The sequence below is a fragment of the Typopeltis vanoorti genome, chromosome 12 (genome assembly GCF_054136105.1).
Source record: "Typopeltis vanoorti isolate ZY-2024b chromosome 12, IOZ_Tvanoo_1.0, whole genome shotgun sequence".
NCBI classification, from domain to species: domain Eukaryota; kingdom Metazoa; phylum Arthropoda; class Arachnida; order Uropygi; family Thelyphonidae; genus Typopeltis; species Typopeltis vanoorti.
Genome location: NC_143560.1, coordinates 123,853,433 through 123,866,421, shown reverse-complemented (window position 1 = coordinate 123,866,421; position 12,989 = coordinate 123,853,433). Strand labels below are relative to the sequence as shown.

The following is a 12,989-nucleotide window of genomic DNA, read 5'->3' as shown; positions in this document are numbered from 1 at the left end:
ACGTCTAATCACAGGACAGCTCAATAAGTTTTCTGCTTCGACAGAAGGAAGTTCATATTCCGAGTCTAGAAAGAGAGTTTTCATCCAGTCGTTTTTTTTAGGACAAAGCGGAAAATACAGACGTAGTTGAGATGCCAATGACCTCATATGTTCAATTCATACTTTCAGCAACATCACTAGAAATGGGTTGTTCATTGAAATCAATGAAATCACTCAGCGTGTGAAAGGAATCATATTTCCCTTTCTCGATACAGTTGCAAACCACAAATTTAACTTCGTGATTGTTGCCTCTATCTTGTCTTGCACAGAAATCACAGTGACAGATGTACCCTGAAGGCTCGAGTTAAGAGTATTCAAGATGTTAAAAATGTCTGCCAAGTGATGAGACAAGAGATGAGAGCCATGCAAAATCATTTAAATAGTGTGTTAACTCAAATTTAGAGTTTATGAGGAACAACCTTACTTTGTCACAAAGCTCAAACAACCGTGTCAGAGCCTTACCCAAGGACAGCCATCAGATTTCTGAGTGCAATAATAAGTATTTGTGATCACTTCCCATTTCATTACAAAGCGCAGATAATAACTTGCTGTTAAGAGGACGGGCTTTAATAAAATTGACAATTTTTGCTGCCTCATCTAGAACGGTTTTCATTTTGGAGGGCATAGGGCATGTAGCTTCAGCGTGTACTTTGCAGTGTATACAACAATGTGTCCATCTCACAATAGGTGCGACTTTCTGGATACATGCAACCAAACCTTTATGTATTCCCGACATTGCCTGAGCACTATCTGTTCTGATACCTACACATTTTTCCCATTGAAATTTATTTGTAGTTATGAAGTCATTGACAACGAGAGGTAACGATTCACAGAACAAAAAGTCTTCACAAACTTTATTTTCATGTTCATATTGCACAAAAGCTAGCAAATTAGCATTATTTGAAATATTGTGACTTTCATCCGACTACAAAGTCGATTCTTCTTTTCACAGTATTGTCAGATAATGATGTTAGAGACACCTCGTTGACATGTTTTCTAAACAAGTTCTTTGTTGCTTTTGTCACAGGCAAAATTAAATCTTATCTTCCCCAATTGTATGGGGTTGTCTTTTCTAGCGATCAGAAGGACGACTTCATAAGAGGCAAGAACAGCCTTTTCATATTTTGTTCCACACACAATGTCCTTAACTAAATTCTGTGAACCACAAAGTTGCAGATTTTTATTTTGAAAATATTCTATTGGCTTATTAACTGATTCACCATGTTTTGTTTCAAGGTGGCGTCTCAACTTCAACAGTTGCATAGATTCATTCGATAACACTTCGCAACAAAGAACACACTGTGGTCTGTCTTTGCTGTCTTTATTCAGAACGGAAAATCCCATTTGCAAATAGAATGGACAATATTTGCATGATTTTTTGAGGGAAGGAACTTTATCCGCACTAGTACTATTTTTGACAACACTAGATCCACTCAGATTATCGTCTGTCTTGCATTTCAACGATCCACACTTTAACCACTGATCCATATCTAAATAAGTTCGTGAACAAATTGAAAATCAGAAGTTTCATTGTGAACTCAATTATTTCACCAAAAGCAGAAAAACTGAATATTAAACCGAGAAAAACTAGTATAATATTTTAAAATTTATTTATAATATAAATTATATTATAATATTATAAATCTCAAACCCAATATAATATTATAAATTATAATTAATTAAATTTATTAAATTAAATTACAAAGGATTGGTTATTCACCTCTGCTTTACAAAGGGAAGAAGTAATGGTACCAACATTCATGTTAAATTTTACTTAAACCATGGGCCTCAAGAGCCAGAGATATACATTGCAAATATCCCAGGTGTGAGCAACATGATAATTATTATTATTATTATTATTATTATTATTATTTTGGGCGACTCCAGGAGTCCTTAGACTCATCGAGGGAGGCCCTAAACATCATGTCCACACAACTATGCGATTACATTCTCACAGTATCTATCATACCTTGTCTTGAACTCGTTCACTGTCATAGCACCCACAACAGACTCTGGCAGCTTATTCCACTCATTTACCACTCTAAAAGTAAAGAACCCAGCTCTAACACCCCTGCTAACCACACTCTTGCCCAACTTCCATAGGTGTCCCCTAGTTCTCCCACCACCAGTCCTGATCTCAAAAATATCCTCTGAATTAATCCTATAGAATCCCTTTAGCAATTTGAATGTCTCAATCATATCTCCCCTCCTCTGCATATCAACTAGTTTCTGCAACCCACAAATCTTCAACCTGTTCTCATATGGTTCATTCCATAGACCTGCTATCATCTTAGTCACTCGCCTCTGGATCCTCTCCACCTCCTCCCCATCAAGAAGGAACCGAGGTGACCAAATCTGGGCACAGTAATCGAGATGAGGTCTTATCAAGGCTCAGTACAGAGGTTCAATAACTTGCTTGTCTCTGCTCGTCAAAGTATTTTTCAACAACCATGTGAGTTGATGAGCTGATTTAGCTACTTTTGCAGTGTGCCCCCTAAACTTCATCTCCTTATCCACCAACACTCCCAAGTCCCTGGCCTCATCAATCTCTTGGAGTACAGTTCCACCAATGTGGTATACTGCTGCTAATCTTATCACCCCAAAATGCATAACCTTACATTTTGTCACATTAAATTGACATCCATTCTCCTTAGCCCAGAACTCCAATCTATCTAAGTCATCCTGCAAGACTTTGACATCTTCTGCATTCACTATTGCCCTTCCCAACTTTGCATCATCAGCGAACAAATGAATTGTTCCACTTAGATCCTTCCCTATATCGTTAATGAACAGATTAAACAGCAGTGGTCCAAGAATAGAACCCTGCGGCACACTACTAGTCACAGGCCGTCTTTTGGACTCTACTCCTGAATAAACTACTTTTTGATATCTCTCCATCAACCAACCACCTATCATATAAGATAAAGTTTAATGAAAAAAACTATCCCGCGGACCCCCGGAGGTCCACGGACCACAGGTTAGGAAAACTAGTGTAGAGCATATGATGAATATGAGACTAATATTGAGTAAGCAGAATGTATATATCAATAATTAAATAAAATTAATTTTAATAATTATGGAAAGTTTTTTACTGGGTTATAAAGTAAATTATACTTGACAAGAATCCATATTCTTATTTAATCCTTTACCCAAGTGTAAGCAAACAAAATATGCATGTGAAGTATCTTCATGACTAGGCTACTTGTATAAAGGCTGTTGATTTTACATTAGTTGTCTCAGTATCCCATAATGCAAAGCACACTTACTTTCATATGTTTATATTGCTCTGCATTATGGGAAGGGTTATTACACAGACTAATTTTGGCATTTATTGATCGAATACTAAGGCCATTTATGTGTCTATATCCAAGTAGCCTAATCATGAAGATTCTTTACATATAAAGTTTGTTTGCTTACACTTAGGAATGATTTTTTGTAATGTATGACTTACTTTATAACTAAGTCAAAAAAAACTTTCTACAACTGTCTCTAATCCAGAGAGATAGTTGTAGAATAATAATAATGTGATACACCTTTTTACTACTTATATATTGAAAATGTATATTTTGAATAGATACTTTCCTGGCCATTGTTCTTGTTGAACTGGCCATCACCATTCCTCCAATTTGTTCTGATCATGTAAGGAATAGAACATCCATAGATTGTTTAATTACAAATATACTGAACAAACTTCTCATCTTTATTCATTTCATCCACCAATGTTCTTTGAAATAGGCTTCTCTCAGACTGTTTTTCCCAATAAGAACATTCCCCCAACTTTTCAAGAAACACTTCAATAGTTTATTTCTCTCTCCTTAGCCACTTGCTCACACATGGCACTGACATCTTGTAGGTAGTGTGACCTATTATATGTACAATTGTTATAAAAAATTTTGTCAATAAATCACGGACATTATTTTTTCTCTGGTGAGGGAATACTGAGCTTCTAGTTTTGAGATGAATTTTTTATCTAACGATTTATTTAGAAATAGCCTCATTTTTTTATTAACCATTGTGCCTCTGTTAAGTATCATGTAGAGTGAATATATAGCTTCTGATTATTTATATGCAAATATGCTTCTATAGCACAATCGGAAGAATGACATACATTGCACCCTTTGAATGGAAAAGATCTCAGTTTGATTTTGTCATGACAAGAGGAATCTTTATATGGGTTGTTTCAATTGTGAGTTAGCAAAAATGCTAGTGGTGGTGGGCAATAGATGGCATTTGTGTAGTTGATGATACTAGTAGTGGCAAGTCCTGTTTGTTCACAATATTTATCCTGAAATGTGAAGAAAGTGTTTTCTCTGCTGTGTTTAGAAACAAGTTGTCTCAATACCAGAAATTAAATGAAGATTTGCTAAAACACAGAAATATTTGTGTTCATGCTTTCTATGTATTAATTCATTTCATCATATAACTCAGTATGCTTATTGGTAGCCATAATTGATACTTGGGAAATTATTTTTAGGTTGCTCTTATTATATTTTTGGCTCACATTGGAAGTTATGTTCCTGCAGAATCAGCTAAAATTACTTTACTAGATCATATATGTACTCGGATTCACACTCAAGAATCAGTATCACTAAATCTATCAACCTTTTTAATAGATCTCAATCAGGTAAGTTCTTTGATTTACATTAATGATTTCATTTGTTTTTTAAAGCCATACTATCTGGAAAATAATATCCATAGGCAATGATAAACAGTTACTTTTATTGATTCCAACCAATTTTAATGGACATTTGAAGTTTGAATTGAGACTACATGTATTTGTAAAGTGAATTTAGAAAGTGGTGGTTTGAATTTTTTTTTTTTTTTTGTGTATCTTATATGTTTATTTATTTGGCTTTTTATTGTTGTTTGTAGTAAGCTGATATTGATAGAATGAATTTAAGATATACTCATGGAGAAAATTCATCTAAGTTTTTTGTTTAAAAAAAAAAAAATAAATCAATCATCATCACTTGAGCAGTGCACACATACCACTATCCTAACTTTGTCTAAGTGCATTTGACAAATCACTGACAGCTCTGCACTCGTTGGCCTTGAAAGCTTCTAAAGTATTCACTGTATTCAATTTTTTTCTGTATACCTTAGTAGTGGAACAACCATTTGACAGTGCAGTACCCTTAGTGATATACACTGTAACTCATAAAATATCCTTCATATTGTATAGAAGGAAGGGATGATAGAGACTAGAAATTTTGCTCTGGAGTTCAGTCATGTTTATAGCTTAGGATTTCAAGAGCCTAGAATAAGCAAAGAGGGATGGTGTCTCACTGGGCACTAAAATTGATCTCCACCATGCTGATGTTGATTGGCTAGAATGAATGGTGTTCAGTTTGCAGTTCTGTGAAGTTTATTCAACAGATGAAAGTAATAGTATACTTAAAGAAGACCAAATTGCACTTGAATAGATTTGAAGTTAGTTGTCTAGAGACAGTATTGTTCAGTGAGAAATTGGAAGTACAGTAATCCCTCAATTAATGCACCCCCGATTAGTGCATTTTTGATTAGGCATCATTTTTTTTTTCGATACCGAAATTCGATTAGTGCGCCTCTAAAATTCAATTAATGCACCTATATACATCTTAAAAATAAATGTTACAGATTTTAAAAATTTTCTATCTATACATTTTTATGGCTAACTATTTTAAAAAATCACTCACCAGAATGAAATAATTTAGTTACTGATTTAAAGCATTTTACAAAGTTATTTTTAATGGCATACTACACTACTTCCATGTACACTATGTATACTATGTTCCAAATTTTTACTGCCAAAATTTATGTCATTTGTTATAGTACGCCCACAGATTCGAGACCCTTCGACACTTCTGCACATGTCAGAAAAAGGAGAATCCATTCCGATAATAGGGTAATCAATCCATCTTCTGAGATGAGTTGTTTATTATTACATGTCGGAAAATTAACTTCTCTTTTATGATCATTGTAGTTTTTAAAGTGGTAACTATTTTGCTTGTATAACAGTTGGGAAATTTTATCTATAAAGCACGTGATTTCATGTGTTTACGACCAATTCGTATGTCCTTCATTTCTTTCTCCCCTTCAATGATAACGTCCAAGAGTTAATTAAATCTCATTCTGAAGAATTGAGTGATTCCGACCTGCCAAATTTAGATGCACAGCAGGAAGAGTCCAAAGAATATGAAGAAAATTTAACCACTGATAGTTTAAGATTTAACCACTGAAAATTTAACCACAGACTCATTTGGAGGAAAATTGTAGATAGGAAGTTAGTAATGATGTAAATTTTTCATGTAGTACTATCATATCCTGTACACCTCTTGAGGGTACATGGCAGGAATTTGATGATAATAGTGGAGTAGACAAACAAATATGTGCAAAAGCTGGCATAATAATTTGGATCCATAAATCAATTAAAGCAAAAATAACTGATTAGACATACTGGAATGAAAGAATATTAGAAGTGTGATTAAAATTAAATAAAGCAAATTTGATAGTTCATCATCATCATCACGAACCATGGGCTCACTGCCCGTTGATGTCTGATGCCTGTTTCACTATCTTCTTCCACCTTTCTTTGTCCAGTGCACAGTGTCGCAGTTTTTGTACACCCATTCCACACCAGTCTTTTATATCATCTATCCATTCCCTGTATGGTCTACCTCTTCTGTTTAAACCATCCAAAATACCAAACATAAATGTCTTTATCTTCCGGTCCTCACTCATTCTACAGATGTGTCCAAATAATTGCGGCTTCCATTTTATAATCTTCTGCATTAGATTCTGTTTTGGTTGTATCTTCTGATAGAGCTCTTCATTGCTGATTTTCTGTACCCATCCTATTCTTAGAATCTCCCTGTAACAAGTTCTTTCAAATGCCAAAATTCTTTTTCTTGATTCCTTATTTATTACCCACATTTCAGATCTGTACAGTACACCGCTGAAGATGCATGTTTCCAATACTCTTAGTTTTGTTTGCAGACTGATCACTTTACTTTTCCAGATGTTATCCATGGCTTTCAGATTTGTTCTTCCCTTTGCAATCCTGATCTTTATTTCTTTTTTACAGTCCAAGTCATATGTCAGTTTACTTCCCAAATATGTGAATTGTTCTACATTTTCTATATCCGTTCCATCCACTTGTATCTCTTGTTTCATGTTCTTCTCACCAAATACCATTGTCTTTGTTTTTTTAAAGTTCATAACAAGTCCAAATCTCTTCCCTTCCTCATTTAACAGTTTCAGTGTTTTTTTTGTAGTTCTCTTTCGTCTTCTTCAATAATAACAATGTCATCTGCAAATCTCAGATTGTTAATTCTCATTCGGTGTACAGATATTCCTTTGGCTTCTTTTTTCATTTTATCCATTGCTCTTTCTAAATGTGTGATGAAAATGCTGGGTGATGTTGGGTCTCCCTGTCTTTAGTACCTCTGGTTGTTTTAAACCATTTCCCCAAATCATCACCTATTCTAACTGCTGCAACTGCATTCTGATAAACATCTTTTAATAAAACTATTAGTTTTGTTATCAATTCCATAGGATTCCAGAACTGCTAATGTCACTTTCTGGTCAATACTGTCAAATGCTTTCTGAAAATTAACAAAGCAAGTATATATGTTTTTGTTTTTTCTCCTAGCTTTCTCTGCTGTTAACCTCATTGTCAAAATCTGTTGAATTGTAGTTCTATCCTTCCTAAATCCTGCTTGCTCATCTGCAAGGTATGCTTCCAATTGTGTTCTCAATCTTTCTGTCAATATGATCATCATCCATTTACCAAGGTGTCTTATCAAGGCAATTGTTCTATAATTTTACATTCTAGCTTATTTCCTTTCTTGTATAATGTTACTAATATCAATTTCACCCACTCCTCTGGCATTTTCCATTCTTTCCATACCATATTACATAGTTGGTGCATTTCTGTAACCATACTTTCACCACCATATTTAATCATTTCTCCAGTAACGTTATCATTACCAGGACTCTTGTTGTGTTTTAGCCGTCCTATTGCTTTTTCTACCTCTCCTCTTAAAATGTCCATATCGTGCTCATTACCTGGTGGTGATATCTGCTTCAATTCTTCAGTCAGTTTCCCAACGCCATCTGAATCTAGTTTTTCTTCATATAACTCACTACAGTATCTTGTCCACCGCTGTACAATTTTTTCTTTATTCATCAGTACTTTGCCTTTTTCATCTTTAATTGTCGTCTGTTTTGGTTGCCACTTTCTATTAATGGTTCTGATCATTTTGTATACCTCCCTTGTTTTATGCTCTCTATAGTACTGTTCTATATTGTTGCATTGGGCTTCTAACCATTTCATCTTATTCATTCTGACTGCTTTTTTCACCTCATTACACTTTCTTCTATATTGCTCTTCTATTTGTTCTGATGTATCCCTTCTTATCTTCAACATTCTTTTCTCCTGTACTAACTTCAGTGTTTCTTGTGTAATCCATTTCTTCTTGATCTTCTCTTCTTCTGGTACTGTTTCTTCAACTGCATCGTCTATTACTTTCATTACTCTTTTCACTCTTAAATTCGAGTTTTTTTCTTTCTCCACACTTTTAAGTTTCTCTTCTAACACTGTTCTGTACCTTCTTCCTATTTCTGCTTCACTTATTTGTGCTGTATCTCTTCTATTCTGATATTTGGGTTTATATTTCTTTTTTAATTTCATCTTGATGTTTGCAATCACTAAACTATGGTCCGAGTCTATATCCACTCCTTGAAAAGTTCGACATTGCTGTACTAATGTTATCCATCTTCTTTTAATCATAATCATATCAATCATGTTTTTGGTTTTCCCATCATTTGATCGCCACGTCCATTTTCTACACTCCTTTTGTTGGAATCTTGTGTTACAGATCATCATCATCTCATGGTCCACAGCAAATTCTAACAATTTTTCACCTTGTTCATTTCTTTCTCCAAAACCATATTTTCCCATGACTCTTTCCCAACCATCATTATCTATTCCAACTTTGGCATTCCAATCTCCTTCAATAATTAGCACATCTTGCTTTGGTATTGTTTCTATTGTCCCTGTCAGATTTTTGTAGAATAAGTCAATATCCTCATCTGTGCTGTCAGATGTGGGTGCATATATCTGGACTATTGATATGTTGAATGGCTTTGCCTGAAATCTTGCTACTATGATTCGTTCATTAACTGGTTTGTAGCCTAACAGTGCCTCTCGAGCTCTTTTGCTAAGAAGGAAGCCAACTCCTGCTTTGTGCATGGTGTCATGTCCTGACACCACGCATCCATTGATCTCTCCAGATGATGTCCATCTCATCTCTGCCAATTCTAGTATATCCCAAAATCTAGTATATCCCACCGATATCTCTTCATTTCCTCACAAAGTAGTTCTAATTTTCCTGACATCCAGAGTGTCCGCACATTCCACGTTCCTACTGATAACAGTTCTGTTAGTTTCAGTTTCTGTTTCCTTTCGGTATCCCACTTTTCGATCCAACCCCGATCGCTCGATTGGTATCGCCGGCCTTGTTTATCCGGGTGACGCCCGAGCCGACATGTTGTAGCTGTTGATTGTATAGGCATCAGATAACAATCGTGTTTTTTTCTTTACAGTCAGAGTATCGACACTCATCTGACCGACCCTCCTCCTTTATTCAGGCTTGGGACTGGCATGAGATCCCTAAGGATCCCTTGGCGGAGTTAATTTGATAGTTGTTGGAGTGTGTGTCCCCAAAGAAGGGAAAAGAAGAAGAAAATGACTTTTACAAACAGTTACAAGGAATATATGAAAAATTAAATAAAACAGCAACATATTATAGATGGAGATCTTAATGCCAGAATAGGAATAAAAAAAGAAATTAATGATAATATAGAAAAATTTAGAGAACTGATAGTAAACAAAAATGGAAAACGACTCATTGATTATATAATATATATATATTTCAAAAATCAATATTAACTACTTTATTATTATTATTATTCAGGCCTCCATGCAGTCAAAAGACTCATCGCGTGAGGTCCTTCCTACGAAACACAAAGTCTATCAAGACTCATCGTGGGAGGTCCCTCCTAGGAAACACAGAGGCTATCATACCACTCCTCAAACTCATTGACCATTCTCGCTCTCACCACTCTATCAGGCAATGCATTTTATAGCAAATAAAAAAAAGTAGCAAACCTCTTACTAGGTGTTAAAGTCAGGAGAAGGCAAGTAATAGATAAAGATTATTATTTAGTGCAGGCAAAATAAGGTTTCCACCAAATTAGTTACAAAAAATACAAAAAATAAATCAATGAACAAGAGAAACAGAATCTAATTACAAATTAAGATTGTAAACGATTTAAGCATAAGAAATTTATACCAACAGAGGATTAACAGCTATTTAAAAAAAGACAAGAAAATGAAGACATCAAGAAAGAATGGAATAATATAAAAGAAATTGTTACATCAGCAGCATATGAAAGTCTAGGAACACACAAAAACATATATATATGTATATAAATTTTATATATATAGAACAATGAAATAAAAACAATAATTGAAAATAACAAGCTGGCCTTTAAAAGATGGTTAAATAGCAAAAAACAAGATGAAATATATATATATATATATATATATATATATATATATACACTATGGCGTCCCCCCCCCCCCGAGTTCCAGGCTGGTAGGCCAGTTTTTTATGAACCTCACTTTATTTATTGAAAATCACAAAATGAAAATAAAATATTTACTATATAATTAGTCATGACATGCTCGTTATGCTAATTTCAGTAATGAATACTAACACACACTGTTCTAATGGTCGACAGTGAGTTTGACTGTTGTAATCCTGAAACAATAAAATTGTTGTCTCGTGAAGGCAAACATATTGTTGGATGTTTCAAAACAGTGAAGACGCGACATAAAAACGTGACAAATTTCTTTTCAAATTTTGGCTTATGGGCTTAACAAATTGTTTTCTCATGAAAGCAAACACATTGTTGGACGTTTCAAAACAAAAAACGTGACATAAAAACATTTCAAATTTCAGCTTATCTTTTTATATATATAGAATTTATATAAAGCAAAGTCTGTTTTCGATGTTCGCTTATAACTCAAGAATGAATTGACCGATTTTGATGATATCTTCATCATATATAGATAGAGATAAAGAATGTTCCAAAGATGGTTTATTTGCATTTTCATCGATGTACGCCTCTGGATTATGGAGTAGTGATTAATTTTTTTTACCTCCCTCAACAATATCTGGTCAATATTTTGTAACCATTTTTTTATATATTGTTAAATTCTATTGTAAGTCAGCAGTTAGAATTGAAGGAAGTACAGAAAGTGGTTTAATGTTAAACCTAGTGTCAGACAAGGATGTACGTTATTTCCTCTGTTATTCATTATCTATATTGATCACATTATGAAGGAAGGTGGTATTAAATCTGATATCAAAATTGGAGTTGTTAATCTCAGCTTTTTACTTTATCCAGATGATGTTATACTTCTAAATAAATCCAGTACAATTCAGCAAGATTCCTTGACTAAATTGAATAACTGTTGTAATAGATTTGGTATGAAGGTCAGCAATAACAAGACAAAGACAATGAAAATAGACAGAAGCATTGAAAATATCAATTGCATTGTGAATGGAGAACTTATAGAAGAAGTAAAACATTTCAGCTACTTAGGCACGATTTTTACTGAAGATGGTAAATTCAATATGGAAATAGACAATAGAATCAAGAACTAGTATAGTAGGAAGTCAACTGAATAAATTTTAACTTATGGATTTTAACCCAGTTTTAACTTATGGATCTGAGAACTGGGTTAGAAGTAAAACACTTTACCAAAGACTGGAGACCACAGATATGAGAGTCCTGAGAAAGATTTGAAGTGTGAACAGATGACATTAATGCACTATCATATTAAAAGTGAGGATATTAGGAAAGAACTTGACATTATTAGCATCTAGGAATGTGTTAGCAGGGTTAATCTCAGGTGGTATGGTCACTTAAACAGAATGTCAGAAGAAAGATTAGCAAAACAAATGTTCTCTGCCAGGTTAGCAGGAAAATGACCCAGAGGAAGACCAAGATATAGATGGATTGATACAGTAAAACATGCCTTAGAAGATAGAATTATAATATCTGATAATGTTGGAGTGTTGACAGGTAACAGATTGATTTGAAGGAAAATTGTAGATAGAAAGTTAGTAATGATGTAAATTTTTCATGTAGTACTATCATATCCTATACACCTCTTGAGGGTACATGTCAGGAATTTGATGATGATAAACTCTATTGTTAGATATTGTGATATTAAGTGTGATATTACAAAAGGTTTCTTTGATTGTTGAAGCAGTCAACAGAACACTGAGCAATATCAGATCAGATGATCGAAGAATGGATGGAATATCAGAAGTATGAGAAATAAGGGGGGATGAAATGGATTCAGTGATTGAGTTTATTTGCCCCAAAATCATTGGAATAAGTGAAACATACTTGAATGACAATAATATCGTAACAGGAATAGAAATGGAAGGATACAGTATTTTTCATGAGGATAGAAAGGGCAAGAAGGGAGGGGAAGTGCTGCTGATGAGATTCATGGGATTTATTCCACATAAGGTAGATATGAAAGGTGGAGAAATAGTGGCAATAGTTATGAGGCAGTGTGGTGTAACGTGGAAGTTGAGAGGAAGATATATTTAGTTGGATATTGTTATAGGCCTGGGAATGTGGAGGGTGGTGATGAAGAAATGTATTAACAACTTGGATTAGTGAACAAAGGAAGGGTAATTATTAGGGGTGATTTTAATTATGGCAGTATACATTGGCCTCATTTATGTGCTGCCAGAGATAAATATCAGGCAGTACATAAATGAGGGTAAACGAGGAACAACAGTTCTAGATCAGATCAGTCCATCAGAGGATGTAATTGTGAGAGGGGTTTCACACTTTTCTCCAGTTGGTGAAAGTGATCATGA

General features: G+C 34.3%; 1 protein-coding gene across 1 annotated transcript in view; it reads left to right on the top strand.

Annotated features, from left to right (window-relative positions):
• The window catches only part of LOC150101203 (mutS protein homolog 5-like), a 194,114-nt gene that overhangs the window by 122,006 nt on the left and 59,119 nt on the right, over positions 1-12,989 (top strand). Inside the window, exon 11 of the mRNA XM_090402188.1 lies at positions 4,514-4,663. Coding sequence (XP_090258314.1) covers positions 4,514-4,663 — 150 coding nt within the window. The remainder of the gene's footprint in view (positions 1-4,513; positions 4,664-12,989) is intronic.